An 18977-nucleotide genomic window follows, 5' to 3' on the forward strand; every position below is an offset into this window, starting at 1 on the left:
CAGCACAGAGCTCCACAGCTAAACTGATTTTTTGGTTTCTGAGCCAGTTTAACCATCTCTGTACATCAAACAGGTTGCAATGTAGATATACACCCACCTGTTAGGCTCCCTATGTAGTGCAGGAGGAGAGTTAAGTGCCTTCCCCCTACCAACTAGAAAACCAAGCTGTGACAGAGGTGTCCCTAAAAACCTGCTCGTTTCTTGGGCTTCAAAACCCATGGATTTTTTGGGATGCGCAGCCTGAAACTCTCCCTTGAGAGCAGGTCCCTACCATCCCTTCTTGAAGAACCTGATAAGGGCTCACCGTCCATCCCTCCTGTTGAAACAGTGCTACTGTACATCAAAAAAAAAAAAAAATCCCAAGAGAATTTTAGGACCAGGGAGAGAACACACTGGAGCATGTATTCACAGTCAAGTTTCTGAAGTGATTCATTCAATAGCTGTATTTGATTAACAGCTTCATTAAAATCCAGTCCCAAGATTACTACCTTAGATGATCTCAGGCAAAGTGATATATTCCAGCACCATCAAATACAACAACAAACCTATGCCTAATTCTGCCTAAATCCTAACTATAAGCCCCACCACTAATCAGAATCCTAACACAACCACCACCTTATCAGCCCCTCTCTAACAGTGTTGCCCAGCTCAAGCGGAAAAAGGAGATCACGGCACAATGCTGAGGCAAGCCGTACTCCGCCACCTACCAAAAGGGCTCGCAGTCTCTCTCTCTCCACTTGAATAGGACCCAGGGCTTGAGGTTGAATGGTAAAGAGGACACAAGAAATGGTAGGAAATAGCTTCTTCAGGACAGTAAAATGTAGGAGTAAAGCCTGCTAGAGGTGGGAATTGAGCCCACAACCTTTTGATTGGCAGACCAATGCTCCCCCAATTGAGTGTTATTTAATTCAAGTTATTTTAGTGGTCTCCCTAAAAAAAACATTTAACAATGGTGTAAAATTAGTATAACTGAATGAAAAAAAATGTTTCGGAAGATTTAATTTTTAGAAAAAAAAAATCAAAATATTATTTTTAGGTTATTTTACATAAAAAAAAAAACCCTATAAAAAACCCAACATACACAGCAGTTTTTGATAGGAGCCAATTTTGTCATTAAAACGTCCTAAAAATGGTGGGGAAGCAAAAAAAAAAAAAATGGGAAAGCAAAACCTTTAAAATAATATTTAAAAATTCAGCCAATCTTTAGAAAGTCTAAATAAAGAAGCAAAATTCTTGCCATGCTGTGAACACCACTAAATTTGATGAACAGATGTCCTATTGCTAAGATTTTTTTTGCTAAAATCTAGAGGCATAAAAAATAAAGGATGGGTTTGTGGTTCTTACAACAGACTATGACCTACACAATTTAGGCTCAGTACAACCTGTGCCTAGGCTTCCTCTGTAACCTTGGGCAGATCAGACTGCCAAATTTGAAGAATTATTCATAAATTTGAGTTTCCTCAATTTCTGGTTGTCCGTGATGAAACACTTTGCTCCAGATCCTATTCCATCTAACACTTTGGTATGAGTGTAGTTGTGATCCAATTTCATCCTGCCTGTGTCCCGGAAAACACTGTTTATGTTTTGTCTACCTCAGACTTATGTCTTAAGACAGCATGGAAATATGGAGGGCTTACCTAACTACTTTTTGCATTTATAGTTCTTCAGGGGCTTGAAGCAAGTAGAATAGGATGACACTTTAGACACCTAATAGATGGCACAGAACCTGGTCCTTTCTATCTGGTTTTTCCGTAAGAGCGATGATGTGTCGCTTTCAAGTAAAGGCACCCTCTAAGGATAGAGAACTGTTGTCTTAAAGAAAAAAAAAAATGTTATTTTAGATCTGGTAGACAGTTAGAAAACCAAGTATACCTCCTCACCAGAACATAAACTGCTTTAACTAAAACCTTAGGGCTCCTATACACATGCAGTGAGGCTGCTCTGGACACACTGTAATTACAGCATAATCCAGCATCACATGCATCCCCATGCTGAAAAACGGCAGCAGGGTGCTTCAAAGCACCCTGCCACAATTTTTCAGCACAGGGATGCTGATGCATGTGATGCTCCAGGTGCTCTTGGAGCTGCACTAAATTACAGCACCCTCCCCTCTGCCTCCTGAACCATGTTTATAAATGCCCATAATTATCTACACCAAAACAAGGTAACATCCCCTGCTATCTGTAATACTACACCTGTTCCTTCAGCAAGTTCCCCTTTAATATCTAGATAATCAAAGGTATGCTGTATAAAGAAACACTATCTAAAGTTCTTGGAACCAATTGCTACAGTGTCAGTAAACTTAATAACTAAAAGTGGCAAAGACCTGAATGCATAAATACAGACAGACTTCTTAAAAACACGTTTAGGCAGAACTCTGTAAATATGCCACACAGAAACTACCTACCAGTTTTATGTCAAGTTACTTTATATGTCTGTTTGCATGTTTTGTCCTTTTCTGTGCTTTTATACATATACTACATATAATGACATTATGATGATTATCAATGAAAACCAACAGCATCAATTTAAGATAAAGTAGTTGTAGTTAAATACATTTTATTTAACGGCTACTGCTGTTTTTCCAATTTGTGGTACTACTGTTTATTAAAGAAGCAAGCGAAACTTCAAAAATTTACTTAATGGTGAAGACGTAAGTGGGAGAGAGTTCAACAATTTGCTAAATCAAACAGTGCTACAGTAAACATGACCCAAATTTTTTATGCCTAAGAGAAAGCCCTTTCTAGCAGAATCTCCTTCTCAGTGTATAACCCAATAAGATTAGCAACACAAAATACTATTTATAAAAAAATAAGATTCAATAAAGATTCTTCTTACAATGTATACATGTATGCATGGATGGATACATGTATAGGAACTGAGGACTAACACTGCCTCAAAAAACATTCAAGATGATACAGACATTACTAGTATAATAATAAAAAACAAAACAAAACAAAACAAAAAAACCACACATGGACCAGTTGACTGTTAAACACCATTCTAAAGCTTTGCATTGTGCAGGTAGTCTTTTTTAAAAAGTTGATCATGAAAAGAGCATCCAATGCTGCTTCTCAGTGTTTTCACACTGAAAACACTGGAGATCCTCAATCTCCTTCAATTCTAATCTCTGCAGTCATAGATCCTGACACTAGCTTCAGGATGTATACACTTAATTAAACCTGTGCACATTTCATTAAACCTTTCTATTAATGGGCATGATACAAACATTAACAATATGAACATGAACATGAGCCTTCAATGTGATGCTGCTGCTGGTAAAGCGATCAAAATGCTGGCTTGCATCCACAGATGCTTCTGAAGCAAATCCCAGGACGTCATTCTCCCATTGTACTCGGCCTTGGTGAGGCTGTGGCTGGAGTACTACATCCAGTTTTCGGCTCCACAATTCAAAAAGGATGTGGAGAAGCTTGAGAGAGTCCAGAGAAGAGCCACGCGCATGATCAGAGGTCAGGAAAACAGACCTTACGATGAGAGGCTGAGAGACATGGGACTCTTCAGCCTGGAAAAGCACAGGCTCAGGGGCGATCTGATGGCCACCTGTAAATTTATCAGGGGTCTTCATTAGGACCTGGGGGAATGTTTGTTCACCAGAGCGCCCCAAGGGATGACAAGGTCAAACAGTTATAAACTCCTCCAGGACCGTTTCAGGCTGGACTTAAGGAAGAACTTCTTTATTGTCTGAGCCCTCAAGGTTTGGAATAGCCTGCCATCGGAGGTGGTTCAAGCACCTACTTTGAATGCCTTCAAGAGAAATTTGGATGTTAATCTTGCTGGGATCCTATGACCCCAGCTGACTTCCTGCCCCTGGGGCAGGGGGCTGGACTCGATGATCTTCCAAGGTCCCTTCCAGCCCTAATGTCTGTGAAATCTATTTGCTTTAATTTGATGTGTTCATTTAATAATGTGGAAGACAGTTTTTGTTAATATTTATTTTTTCTGCTGTAAAGTAAATAACTCTTTCTGTATACCAAAATGCCCCATCATTTTTCCACAAATATTATTTCATTGTCAAATGTGAAAGACCTACATCTATGTAGGTCAAGACAGAATTTTGTTTGCAAAGGCAAATAGAGTATTACCAAAATATTTTCTGCTTCAGAATGCTGGCATAGTATTATGAAAGTGGACTAGCTCTTGCCAGCAGATAGTTCAGAGATCAGTGTTATTTTCTGTGGATCAGACTTCACTACTCTCAGAATATAGCTGGCTATCTGAGAACATGTAACTCTGACCTTATAACTGCTATTTACACCAGGTTCATCATTCATGCCTCACTTTTTCGCAAGTTTAATTCAAACCTAACAACAGCTTTAATAAAAGTGAAAAAAAAATCAAAACGACAATAGACTGAGATCTGAAATACTGAAAATCATATTAATCTCTAATTTAATTCTAATGAAGTCAACTGAGGTATCAAGGATATCGGCATATACAACACATATAAGCAGCGCCAAAAACATTTTAATTTACAAATGGAAAACTAAAAAGATATTAAACTACTGCATTTTTGTTTCTTCATCCGCATCTTTTGCTCGCAGACTCCCCTCTTCAGTGACCTGCAAAACACATTTGTTTTTAAAATATAGTTCCATTCTGTCCAAACAGTACATTTTTGCCTTTTGTAATTTTATCAAAGCAAAAATATATGTCTTTATAATAATAATAAACCAATTTGAAAATTTTTGTAATCATATAAGAACACTGCACAGTTCAGCTCTTAGCATGTTTCATAAAGAGTGGACTCCAGTAGATGCATTATGTTTTTCCTCTCTGCTGCTATACAAGCAGGCAGAATAGTCTTTTTAGGGATCTAAGGGCACATCTACATGAAACACTTTACTTAAGATTCGAGATAACTACTGTGCAGTAATTAGCTCTAATCATAAATAAATTTGCTACCTATAAATACAAGTAGTAAATATACTCCTGGTTACCTGCTGCACAGTAGCACACACACACACACACACACACACAGTTGACCAGGAGCAAATGTGCTCCCAGTCAGCTGAGCAACAGGGCATGGGAGCTGCCTGCTGCCAGGGTAGATTCTACCTCTACAGGCCAGGCAGGGACAATGTCTCCCTACCCCAGCTGCAGGGAGCTCTCACCCCTTTGCAACTGTGATCATGGAGTGAGGACTGGGAGATTCCTTTGACCAAAAAGCTGGCGCTGCGGGAGAGAACAATCTCCCAAGTCAGGCCCCGCAACCATGAAGCTAGGTCTGAGAGAAAAGAATCTCGCATCCCTGGCCTGGCAATCACAGAGCAAAGGCTGGGAGTTCCCTGCTGCTGGGACAGGAGGACAGTCTCCACCCAGGCTCCACGGGTGGAGCCCACCCCAGCAGCAGGCATCTCCTAGGGCCAGCGAGCAATATCCCCGCCCCGACCAGAAGACACCTGTCTCCTGGCCCCTTCTGTCAGCCCCTTGGCTAGCACCCAGAGGGAGTTCTGGCCACTGCAGAAGGCTGATGCAGGGCCAGTGGGAGTGGGAACAGACTGCTGCCATTAGCAACAAATATGCTGCCACTTCCCTGCATGTGTAGGCCCCCTAATTTACTCTCTAGAGGGTGGGTTTACTCTAAAGTAATTTCCTAATTTAGAATAAATTAGTAAATTGCTCTAGAGTAAACCCACCCAGGAGCATTTGCACGTGTAGATGCACCCTGAAGGTCTGAAACCGTCACTATTAAATCTCTCTCCATATTTAGTTATTCCTAGAAAGTGAAACTACCGTATTTTTCGGACCATAAGACGCACCTGACCATAAGACGCACCCAGTTTTTATGGCAGGAGAGACTGTGTGTGCCGGTGGCCGGCCACTTTTATTGCCGGCTCCCGGCCACCGGCACAGGCGCCGGCTTCCGGTGTAAACAAGCGGCAGATCTCCCGCTAGGGCTCCGCCGCCTCCGCGGGCAAGCTCCGCCCCGTCTCCCCGGGACACGGCATAAACAAGCAGCGGGCATCCTGTTCGGGCTCCGCCGCCTCCGCGGGCAAGCTCCGCCCCGTCTCCCCGGGACACACACCTTCGGACCATAAGACGCACCCTCGTTTTCCCCCCACTTTTGGGGGGAAAAAAAGTGCGTCTTATGGTCCGAAAAATACGGTATTCACACATGTGGTATGTTTCAGCGCATTTCCAATTCCTTTATTCCAAAAAACACACCTTTTGCATTTATTCAGTCACTTTAAAATTCTTTTAGATGCTTTCACTGTTGCCCTTTAATATTATATCCCAAGAATTTCCTAACATTTCCCCCTCCTATTTACCATATAACTTGATTTATTTATTTTGCTGTTTGGAGCTATTTTCAATGGTCTTCCAACTATTTCAGGTTCATACTAAATGTCCATTTTATATTCCAACTGCCAATTTTAAATTTAAACACTTAGAAAAATAAAAATATAAAAAGGCTAAGGTAGCTGTTACAGGTGATCTTTAAAACATTTTAAGTCTGTAGGATGTTATGCTGTCAAAGTTAGAAGAGTCTCCGAGCAGTCGCAGGTTATGGCTTAAGATCCTCACAACTGTGACTTGTTGCTAGAGGGCCTGGCAAGCAGAGGCATGGACAGGAGCCCACATTCTACCCACTGAACTTGGGCAGAAAAGGAGGGAGAAGGTAACATGTAGCTCATAGGTGAAGAAACCATGGGGACTGGAGCTTTCCTCATTTGTCAGCCAACAGGGAAAAGTCTTGGGGTGGGGGGAAGAGAAATCTGTTTGAAGTAAATGAGCAGGAGGGAGAAGTAAAGAGGAAGGCGTGAAAAAAAAAAAATAATAATAATAAATGACTTGTTTCACAGAATTGGAATTGGGTCAAGGGTGGGGCGTTGGTTTAGTACTCAGACTAGGGCAGAGCTGAGACCCACCAGGCTCAATGCATGTCACAATGGGGCAGGGCTGACAGCCTGCACATTCAACACATACATTAGGGGTAGGCAATTATTTTGGGCAGAGGGCTGCTTACTGAGTTTTGGCAAGCCATCGAGGGCTGCATGACAGGCAGCCAGGGGCAGATGAATACTAATTTTCTAAATTTTGCAGGGGCCCCACGGGCCGGATAGAATGGCCTGGCAGGCCACATCCAGCCCCCCAGGCTGCATTTTACCCACCCCTGACATACATGCACCTGTCCAAATTGCAGCCTCTCTCATAGTTTCCATTCTCTGGTTCATTCTCTTCAGAGAGGTAGGTAGTGGCATTGCTGTTGCTATTTGCACTAGGGTGCCAGAGGAAGCAGCAAACTTGTGAGCTACACCTGGGTGCTCAGAGGGGTCAAGGTGTGCTGGGATCATACCTGCTGTGGGCAGCAGGGAGTGTTGGCTTGGGGCCAGAACAACTGCCCTGGTCACCAGAGTTCAGGGTTGCTGAAAGTTTGCCAATAGAGCAAAGGACTGGGAAGAGCTGAGAATGATGCATCCTGAGATGCTGGAGGAATGAAAAATGGAGCATTTTAATCTCCCCAGAGAAGACTAATAATATCCTGAAAAAACTCAGGTAAAAGGGATCAAAGAGAACTCTTGCTTGAATCAGCATAACTTTAAAACATTCAGAGCAGCATTCCTCAACCCACACATTGCAGGAATATATAAAAGGCTCGTAAATGAACTTTAAAATGGATCAATAGAGTTTAAAAAATGGACTCTCCTTTGAAAGAGAAAAATGTGAGGAGATGTGGCTTTTTCCTTGCAGGCTGGCAGAGTTCCAGCCTGCAAGGGACTGCTTTCCCCTCCCCATCACCACACACTTGGGGGCTGGGGCATGGGAGAAGGGGCAAGAGTGAGGGGCACTGGGTCAGGACCGGCCACGGATGCTTACAAATGGGTTCTGGTACAAAAAAAGGTTGAGAACCACTGATTTGGAGGGTACTTAGAACAGGTTAACACTCTTTAACTGGTAAATGGTCCAATTTTAAAGTGCCTTTATGGTGATTTAAAGGTAACCTGTAACAGCACGCTAATACTACTGTCTCACCTTATTAATTGGAAGTGCCAACTAAGTAGTTGTTTACTAAAGGCTTATTAAAAAAGCACAGATTAAAATATTATTGACATATTTTCCTGAATTGCATACTAGAGAAATTACAAATACCAAATCAAGTTGCATTACCTGTTGCATTACAGTCTTTTTTTTTTTTTTATGATGCTAAGACTCCCAAATACTACCAATTGTTCCCCATTACAAAGCAATTAGATATACTACATTTTTTTCTTTCTTATTACACAGTAATTAGATTCAATTTCTCTATAGATTTTAATGTGTCCTGGATTTTTTTCCTTAAACCTGTGGCTCTTGTAAAATACTCTCCATCTTTAATTAATTACTTAACATCTATAATATTAAATCAATATATGATTTATTTTAAGAAAAATAAATTGACAATATGTATTTAGCTACTACTTATGCTTACCAGTCTCCGAGACCTCTCTAGCAACCTGTTCCATATAGTGTGATGAGCCTGAAGAAAGAAAAAGACAGGAACTAATAGCAAAGTCCTCTTGACAAAACTGAAAAATCAGCATTCTAGTGACTTGACTAGTTAGTTTGATGCGCCACGTAAAACAAGTTCATTTTACCACATTTATGGAGAGAGACCAGTTTCTATCCATTTTTCTCTCTCTTTCACAAGCACACAACCTGGAATCATGCAAATACTCACATATACAAGTATCCCCGGTGAACTCAATGGGGAGTTCAAGCACAAATGTTAAGCAATTAAACTTTGGTAGGATTAGGCTTTACATTTTTCTGTTACCATCAGCATAAGAGAACAAGCAGGGAATTACAATGGAGATGTAGCTAATCTCTGCTTAGAATTGATATCAATGATTCTCAACCTTTTTAGACTCAGGCACCCCTCATTAGCCTCAAGGCACCCACTTGGAAAATGCCAGCTTTTCACTTGTTTTTTTGACTACAGAAAAGAAAATTGAGCAATTCTCCTTATGCAAAGAGCTCAGAAAGACCACAATGTTTTTAACACTATGGATTTCTATTTGAAACCGCTGCATTTATCCTGTAAATCACAACTGCACACCTAATACCACTATGTGGAACCCTGCAGCACTCATGAAAGGCTCTCAAGACACCCCAAAATGCTACTACACCCTGAGTGAGAATTACTGTTTATACATTTTAACAGGGCCAAATCCAGAATCACATTGTCTGTTATCCACACCATGCACTGTGACTGAAAGGTTTAAGGTATCCACTGCTGTTAGATTTACTTGAAAATAAAATCTCAAATTATTTATTTAAAGAATCTGGCTCTCAATGAGGTCAAGGTCTCCTATACTACTCTACTGGTAACTGTAGGAGGAAAACACAATTATACATGAATAAAGGCTAACCCCAAAGTACTAAAGCATTTAGAAAGCTTAGGGACAAGAGGAGAAGAAAAGAGGAAATCTTTTTAAAATAGAATGTACTTGACACTTCTTCAGCATATGGCCATACACACGAAGGAACACAGGTTAGAAAACTAACTGATGAAGGCTAAGCAGCGTTTTCCTCTATAGTCAGAATATTCCATTACTGTCATTACAGGTTTCTACTGCAGGTCACAACTGCAGGCAGAATACCCGACTACAAAAAAATCACTTTTGTAATTCTTCACAACAATTCCTCTGCTCACTTTGGAATGCCATATAAATTTGTATTTCTTTAGATCAGAACAATTATCACTTGCCACATTTCAAAAAGAAAGATGTAAAAGAAAAATATTTATATGTATAAACGTCCAAGAAGTATGTATAAAATAAGTGTACCATATTAAAGAAAATCCTTTTCTTTAAAACTGTAAAAAAAAAAATCTAGGATCCTAGATTGTGTTGGAAACAGTTTTAACTTGGTCTCTAACATAGTACCAAGAAACTAGAACCTTGACTCACCTTGAGCAGCCATTCTTCCTAGATCTCCAATTCACTAATTGCTGTTCACCACAAAATTACAGGAAAATAGATACATTGTTCAAACTAAGATTTTTAAAGGCATCTTAAAAGCCCCCTCCTGAGTGAAGAGCACTGGAAAAGAATACATTAGTTACCTTTAAATGTACTGGCAAAGAAACACCCTGGAACCGTCGTATCAATCCAGACTGGCTGGCCTGAAGATTGTGGGCTGCTGTCACTTGATACTGGAAACAAAAGCTTGTCCTTGGTATGTGTGGGCCTTCAGTAACATCTACAAAGTCACCAAACCTGATCAGAAGCAAATAAAGCTTATGATGAATGTATTTTTAATGGCATTACAAATATAGCTCTTCTCTTCATTCGTAACCACAGGATATTGCAATAAACCACCTTACAGACCCAAAGAACCAAAGACCAAAAGGTCAAACAGAACTCAAGTCAAACATTCCACAATGACCACAGAGAGGTGTTTCATTTTTAGCAAGAAATGAGCCTTTTTGGCACCACAGCAAGAAGGCACACAAGTCTAAGTGGTTTGTGGCAGAAAAATAAGTGGCAATTCAATTCCGCCAGGAAATGCTAGCTTTTTCTAACAGCAATTTTTCTAGAGAGTGAAGTTTTCTAGTGCCATCTGTAAAAAGCCACCAAGTTACACACAGAGCAGTAAGGAGCCCTAGAACCTCCAATATACCACAGTCCTCCATTTTTCCCTCCCCCATGTCCAAGGGGGGAGAGAGAGAGGGACAAAGAATAGCTGGCTCCCCAGTAGCTCAGCCAATGATCAGCTAATTGATGAGACTGAGAAGGGTAGGCTCTGTCACGCCCACAGCAACTTAAGCAAGAGTTCCTGCTTATCCAACCTCTGTCAGACATGGTGACAAGCCCCATCCTGCAGCCAGAACATGGGTAAGAATCAGTATTTGGCCATAGCACCCCCAGTTCATGCAGTGTGGGTGCCAGCTCGAGGCACTGCCCCACAGGCTGACAGCTACTATTACTGCTCTGAAGCCAGTTCACCCACACTTTGCTGAGACACTTTGCAGCACTACAAATGAACTGCTGTCCATAGCCTATAGCTAGGGACCACTGCAATTCAGGCTCCAGCAGAGGGAAAAGTGGGCTCCCTGCAGGCTCGCGAGAGCCAATTTCAGGCATTTTTCAGGACAGGCCCTCCCATGCTTCTGAATGGCTGAGGGAGAGCACAGCAGAGAAGAGGAAGGGGAAATTCCCCTCCACTCTCACATGGCAGCAAAGTAAAGCCAGGCTCAGGGAAGCCGTGCTGGGCAGAGGCAGGCACCCAGCATGCCTATGCCCAGCCTCTAGGGCAGGAGGTACTTATCTGCTCTGCTCTGGGCAGGGCTTTTAAACTCCCAACTGAAGCAGGGAATCAAACAACCTGATTGGCCTAGTTGTGGCAGGAGCTTAGCCTATACTACGCTGCCTCTAAAAACGTGGGGCTTCCACAATCTTTCTGGGGCTCTGCTTTTTTTCTCCATGCTTTTTTTTTACTTTTTTCCCTGCCACCCGCTCCCCCACAGTTTCAGGCCATTGGTGGCCAAACTGCAGTTTTAAAGGGCTTTAGGGAAAATGCTAAATTTCAGGATTTCCCCTGAAATCTCCTGAAGCCCGAATTACAGTGGTCCCTACCTATAGCTCAGCATTCTTTATATCAAGTAAAAAAAGTACTCTTGAAAACTGCAAATTTTCCATGTCTGCCCATCCAGAACCTAAGAAATTTGAACTAGAGGCCAGAGAACAGACTCTTGCTATGTGCCACTCTGGGTAAAACACCTCACTTTCATAACAGAAAGTTCAGACCTGAACTCTGCAGGGAAAGGAGCTCCTGCAAGCTCAGGTTGGTGAGAAGTGGGAGCTGCAAGCTATGTCAGGTACTCCCAGGGCCAGTTAATGGGGAAGTGGCTTGGCAGTGCTATGATAACCCAGACGGGGGTACTAAGTGCTTCAAGTTTGAAGTGGCTGTTTGAATTTTTGTTCTAGTTGGATGACAGAGGACTGGGTGAGGCTGTAGGGGTGGAAAAGGAAGCCACATGGGTGCCGAGAGGGGACACTGGGTGTCTAGGCCTGCCACAGGCAGGGATGCAAAGCCAAAGCAAGCTTAGGCTCAGAGGGGCCAGAGCCTGACTCTAAGAGTAGGGCAATCAAGGTGGCCTGAAGCTGAGATTGCCAGAGCCTGAGTGCAGAGAGGGTGACGGGGGAGGCCAGAGACCAAAAGGACCAGTTTGAGCCCACAGGGAACAAAAGGGGCAGCCAAGGGCCAAGAAAAGGCTGAGACTGCAAGGCCAGTCCAGAGCCAGTGGGCCCAGGCTATCAGTCAACAACCAAAGTAACCTGAAAGCTGAGGGTAAGAAGGCCAAAGCTTATACCAGCAGGCAAACGGTGATCAAATGACATCTACAAGGCACAGGCATGGCTTTAGGGCAGAAGGAAACCACAAATAGCCCTCAAGGTGACTGGTGCCCTAAAGAACTGATGGAGCCAAGGGGACCCCACTTAGGGCTTGAAGAACAGGACTGGAGGGCAGCTAGGTACAGGACGCCCCCACTGGTCAAAACAGGTTAGGGCTCACTCAGGGACCCTGAGCCAACCTTCCTTCTACAACAGAAAATAATTCCATCAAGGCATGGCAGGTGAGAGCAAGAGGGAAGGGCACCCTGAAGAGCCAGAGTGGGGCAGGAGCTGTGCAGTCACCAGGGGGCATCACAGCCACTCCTGGGGCCTGGTCTTGTCACACACACTAAGAAAGAATATGCCTCTACACCTATATTTTAAGACAGCATTTCTTTTTTCATGGGTTAGACAGTTCCATATGGAAACATTTAGACAAGTGGTCTAAATATGCTGCATCTACCTAAGACCTTTATTATTCATGGTCTACAGTAACACCCAAGAAATATCCTTCACATACTCAAGTTCCTACCACTCTTCTGCTTCTTCATCCCCAAGTCTGCTCCATTCTGACCGCAGTCTAACATAACTGCAGATAATGGAATACTAAACGGGGTAAAATCTGCCAAATTGAGATAAGCTGGCAATTTTAGCAGTAAGTGGATTTTATTTTTGAAGAATTTTTCTTCTACCCCAGTTTAATAAATAAGGACAAATATCTTTAGATCTTCACTATAAAGCTTTGAAAGGTATGGATTTTTTCAGTACTTACCTTCAGTAAACGATCAGTGAAGTCTTACCAGCTTAAAAACTTTCTGATCATAAGAAATCTAATGAGTTCCATAAATACCACAATAATGGTGTTGTGGAAGAATCTAAATAGCTAACTGAGACAGCACCAGCAGACTGAGTAAAGGAAAGTTTAATTAAAATACGTCTCAATTCACTTATCTTTTTTTCAACTGCTCACAATTTTGGAAAGTAATTAGATCTTCCTGTGAGTCACTATAGAGAACTTTGCTCACCTATGTAACTTTACTGTTCCTTCAGGGCTTTGTAAAGCTTTCTGTTCTATCATCTCCACTTTGTACCTTAAAGAAACAGGAAAAAAAGCATACTTAAGTATTTACTAGATAAAAAGTTTACAGATGCAAAGGAGGGAAAACAGTCACGTGGCTTCATATCCTTTCAGTAATTTCTAAAGCACCAGATGCAAAAACTCAATGTCAACAGAAGCCTTTTTATTACAGCATCATTAAGGATCCGGGTTTTCCATTTCCTACAGAAAAACAGGAAAAATGCAGTTTTCCCTTTTAACCGAGAAAAATATGGAGGGTGCTGGGCAGGGGTAGGTTATGGCTGGGGCTGCTGCCAAGCCCAAGTGCTGCATGAGGCTTGGGGCCTGGGACTAGAATGTGCGGCTGTAAGGCCTCCAGCAGGGAGTACGACAGAGCCACAGGTGTTCTGATTTTCCATGATAAAAAACCCCAAAATCAAATACCAAAAATTCATAGGGATTTAAAATTTATTTTATTACAGTGATTGAGGCACTGGTAGGCTTACAAATTGCAGATTTTGGGGGTTTTAATCAGAGAATTCGTGATTTTTAAATCAGAGAAAACAAGGATTCCTGCTCATCGTTCTTAACAACACAACTTTAAGATTACACAAATAGAAATGGGAAAACTTTTGAGGGATGCATTGAAGGAACATAATCTTCTAAAATGCTTGGCAGTTATAAGATTATTAATAGCACAGTTTTATATTGTTAGCATTCATCTTTGAGTATGATTTTGACAAGTTTCACAGAGGATCAACTATCTTAAAACAACTTCAGCCATAAAAGAGAACATAATCCATCAATAAAAACAAACCTTTCCAATATTAAGGCCAGAAGGTACCACAACATAACCTATACTGACTTCTTGTGTACAATTGCGACCAGTTTCCCCAGAGCTCAATAACCCATCTTTGACTACAGCCTCCCTTCTCAGAAGTCATCCAGTCTTGATTTGAGAACTTTACGAAACGGAGAGTCCACCAATTCCCTCGGTAATTTGTTCCAATGCTTAATCAGTCTCTCTGTTAAAAGCGTTGCTTATTTTCTCATTTTAATATTTAATGTAACTTCAACCTCCACAGTAACTACTATAGAATCATAGAAAATTAGGCTAGGAAGGGACCTCAGGAAGTCATCTAGTCCAACTCCCTGCTCACACCAGGACCATCCCCAACTAGATCATCCCAGCCAAGGCTTTATTTAGCCAGGTCTTAAAAACCTCCCAGGATGGGGATTCCACAACCTCTCTGGGTAACATGTTCCAGTGCTTTACTACTCTCCTAGTGATAAAGTTTTTCCTAATATCTAACCTAAACTTCTCTTGCTGCAACTTGAGACCATTGCTCCTTGTTCTGTCATCTGCTACCACTGAGAACAGCCTAGCTCCATCCTCTTAAAATCACCCTTCAGGTAACTGAAGGCTGCTTGCTATTACATCCCCTCTTAGTCTGCTCTTCTCTAGACTAAAGCCCAGTTCCCTCAGCCTCTTCTCAGAAGTCATGTGCCCCAGCTCCCTAACCATTTTCACTGCCCTCCACTGGACTCTCTCTTCTATACCTTTCTCTGCTAGATTTATGGAGACCTTTAATAAACAGAGGCACAGAGAAGTGATATGATCTGCCCAAGATCATAAAATAGGTGAGTGGTCAAGCAAGAAATAGAATCACGCTCTACTAAACACACTGCCTCCAAGATAAATCCTGGGATGGAACAGGATATGTGGTTAGTGACCTTTTTAACCAAGGTGAAGTTTAATGATATGCAATAAAATAGATTACTGAATATACTGACCAATTTTTAAGCTTGCAGCTATATCTTGTCAGAAATTATATGCATGTGTTGTGAGGCATGTAATCACTAGTAAGCTGAAGGAAACCTAGAACTAATGAAATGTTTAAAGCCCCAGTACTAAATATAAAATCTCAAGCCTGTTCCATTTCTTAAACCTCTCTCAGAAGTACATTATAGTACCACCTAGTGTACAAACTGACAGAAAAAATGTAGGGACATATAAGCTAGTATAAACTGCTGTACTACAATGAGGTCAGAGCTATACTAATTTACCCAAACAAATGATCACGCCCACCATATTTTAATCATTACTAGCTTAAAGATTGCATTTCCTTTAGAAATCAATTAGATCTTTACTGACCTGTTATGCCGAAACATTTCTAATGCCACTTTTGCTTCAACTTCCAGCATTTCAAATGGCAGATCTTTGAAAATTAGCTTGCATGCTTCTTGTGTAAAAGAACGGAAGGATTCCTTCAAAGCAAAAAATAAGACTGTTACCACTATTCTTCAGCTGCTCTTTAATATGCATTCCATGTATAAGTAACTATACAAATAGTAAAGGACCAGGATAACTACTGTAGATATATGCAAGAGGCAAAGATTTGGGAACAGACTTAAACTTTCAAATGCAGTGCAATCTTTTGTAAGTTACCTGAAGACAGACACTCTGATTACTTCAGGTCACCAGAAGAAGGCAACAATACATTAAAAAGCTTGGTTAAGTCTCTCTCAACCATGCAGTTGGTCCAATAAAAATGTACCAGTGACAAAAATCTTCTCCCCATATTTCCTAGACCATCATGGCTACAACATCACTCCAACACTACTATTGATATACAAATTCTTACCACAGATACATTTATCAGTGACATACTTGACAAATGTTCCCTGGTGACCTCATTATGATTACTTTTAACAAGGTCTGGTTAAATGTCCAGTACAACCAATAGGCAGACAAGGTTCATAGACTCGTACAAGTAGGGTCGGAAGGGACCTTGTAGATCTTCAAATCCGACCCCCTGCCTAGGCAGGAGAAAAAACTGGGCTCAAATGATCCCAGCTAGGTAGGCATCAAGCCTCCTCTTAAAGACCCCCAGGGTAGGAGCCAGCACCACTTCCCTTGGAAGTTGGTTCCAGATCCTAGCCGCCCTAACTGTGAAGTAGTTCTTACGGATGTCTGATCTAAACCTACTCTTCAACAACTTGTGGCCATTATTCCTTGTTATGGCAGGGGGTGCTAGGGGAATCAAGGTCTCTCCCAAACCCTTCTGGTCCCCCATAGTGAGGTTATAGACGGTCACCAGGTCCCCCCTCAGCCTTCTCTTGTGAAGGCTGAACAGGTTCAGGTCCTGCAGTCTCTCGTTGTAGGGTCTGCCCTGTTGTCCCTGGATCATGCCGGTGGCCCTCCCCTGGACCCTCTCAATGTTGTCCACATCCCTCCTGAAGTGGGGCACCCAGAACTGGACACAGTACTCCAGCTGTGGCCTGACCAGTGTTGCATAGAGGGGGAGGATCACCTCCTTGTTCCTGCTAGAGATGCACCTGTGGATGCACGCCAACCGTGACCTCGCGTTGTTGGCCCATGTTCATCTTGGAGTCAATAATGACTCCAAGATCCCTTTCTGCCTCCATACTCTCAAGAAGGGAGTTTCCCGTCTTATAAGTGTGCTGCTGGTTACTACTGCCCAAGTGCAGCACCCTGCACTTGTCAATGTTGAAGCGCATCCTATTTTTGCTAGCCCACCCCTGTAACCTATCCAGGTCTTGCTGCAGTCTTTCCCTCCCCACTAGCGTGCTCACCTCACCCCAAATTTTGGTATTTTGGTATCATCAGCAAATTTAAACAGGTTGCTTTTCACTCCATTGTCCAAATTGCCGATAAAGAAATTAAACAGCACGAGCCCAAGGACCGAGCCCTGGGGAACTCTGCTGCCCACTTCTCCCCAGGTCAAATATGACCCATCCACCACCACCCTCTGAGTACGACCCTTCAGCCAATCTGCAATCCACCTGACTGCATAGGCATCAATGCCACAGTCGCCCAATTTTTTAAAGAGGATGGGGTGGGAGACGGTGTCAAAGGCCTTGCTGAAGTCCAGAAAGACTACATCCACAGCAACACCTGCATCCAAGGCTTTTGTGACCTGATCATAAAAGGTTCTTTGAGTAAATGTGATATCATTTATTAGACCAACCAAGTAGCTGAAAAAAAGTTCTTAGCAAGCTTTCGGACGCAATCACCAGTACTGTACAACCAATGGCCTTCAAGGGTAATTCATGAGGTCCGAAAAAACAAACAACCCCCCTCCCCAAAACCCCCCAGAAATTACTTATTACTCGAGAATTCTTTCTAATGTGAAGTGCCTTAAAGGTTCTTCCAACATAGTACCTGAACATACTAACATTTAACCATATAAAATCCTGCCATTGTTATTTCATGAATACTTTTCTAGGAACCGATCAGAGTTCTACCTACAGGTGACTTCTGCAATGACAGATTAAAAGAAATGGGCGATACAGATAAGACAATCTTACTGCCCTCTCCAAAAAATAAATTAAAATAAAATAAAACAAAACCAGGCCTTAGTACTCAAAAGTATTTGGCAATAATAAAGACATTTTTTACTGGACTGAGAAGTTGAAGATAGTTAAACTTGTTTTTTAGAATTTTTCAACTTTTAAAGTAAGCAAATTCAAAACAGATTGCATACAAGCAAGACTCGCATTTTGACAGTGTCCCCTCTTTCCATATTTATCTACATTTTAATAGAGTAGTACCTGCCCAGTGAATTATATTTAATTTCACTTAAAGGCTGCGAGGCCCGATTAAAATGTTATTAATAGGTCTGAGACCCTTTGGTAAAAAGTGATACACACAAGCTAACAAAGGGAATTTCACCTGAGTATACTCAGTATTTCTAGGTAAGCATATATTGCCTCCTCCACAGTGGAAGAAAAAAGTGTGCTAACCACACGCATTGATTTTCACAATACTTCACAGGTGCAGAGTTAGCCTACAAAGGTCAGATAGCAAGATTAAAAATTTCTGCACTCTCCTGCAATCTTTAGTAAACAAGCCTGCTCCCTTGAAAGGTTCCAGAAGCAAAGAAAGACTAAACTGGACAGTTTTTACCTTATAACACGTAATACAGAAGGAAGCTACACTTACCTCTGTTGGCTTCCAATCATCAAGTGCACTGTCCAGAACTACATCATAGCAGAAAGCTCCAGAAATCACTGAAGAGGCAATATTAAGGGAAAAAAACAAGACTTATTTGCTTTGCTTCCTGCTGCGCCATTCTGAAGGTATCCAAGTATGCACATCGCGCTGCACCACTTTCCTGCCTGCTGCGTCGCTCTGAGGGTACCCGAGTGCATGTGTCCCTCCCCGTGCTGCAGCAGCAGCCTGCGGCCAGGCTGCCCTGGCATTTGGGGTGGCTAACTATTATGGCATTTTTATCCATGTACTATTTTACTCTTTATACAGTATGTTATACTGTAATGTATTGTACACGAATTCTTGAAACTTTGCACTACAAGTATGGCACTGTCTTCCTTGAGTATAACTCTCAGATAATCAGAATTTTTAGATAAACAGCACCCCCCACACTTTCCTATTCATGCCAGATAACAGAGATTTTACTGTGCTATATGAATAAACAACAGCCAGTGTACAGCTGTTTCTGTCACAGAAATATAACAAGGCTTGCAAAATGAAATCTGTTGATTAGAGCTGGAGTGTTTGGGTTTTATAGAAATCAAACCAGAGATTATGAATGCATCTT

At 41.9% G+C, this 18977-nt stretch overlaps 1 protein-coding gene across 1 annotated transcript in view; it reads right to left on the bottom strand.

Moving 5' to 3' along the window:
* MRPL39 (mitochondrial ribosomal protein L39) overlaps nt 1-18977 on the bottom strand; it is a 39769-nt gene that overhangs the window by 8608 nt on the left and 12184 nt on the right. Inside the window, exons 5-10 of the mRNA XM_090060252.1 lie at nt 18362-18429; nt 15551-15663; nt 13364-13429; nt 10067-10220; nt 8432-8479; nt 1638-4580 (exon numbers count right to left, since the gene is read on the bottom strand). Of these exons, the coding sequence (XP_089916378.1) occupies nt 4521-4580; nt 8432-8479; nt 10067-10220; nt 13364-13429; nt 15551-15663; nt 18362-18429 (509 nt within the window). The 3' untranslated portion in view covers nt 1638-4520. The remainder of the gene's footprint in view (nt 1-1637; nt 4581-8431; nt 8480-10066; nt 10221-13363; nt 13430-15550; nt 15664-18361; nt 18430-18977) is intronic.

The sequence above is a fragment of the Crocodylus siamensis genome, chromosome 1, assembly GCF_052110815.1.
Source record: "Crocodylus siamensis isolate JL-2025a chromosome 1, ASM5211081v1, whole genome shotgun sequence".
NCBI classification, from domain to species: Eukaryota; Metazoa; Chordata; order Crocodylia; family Crocodylidae; genus Crocodylus; species Crocodylus siamensis.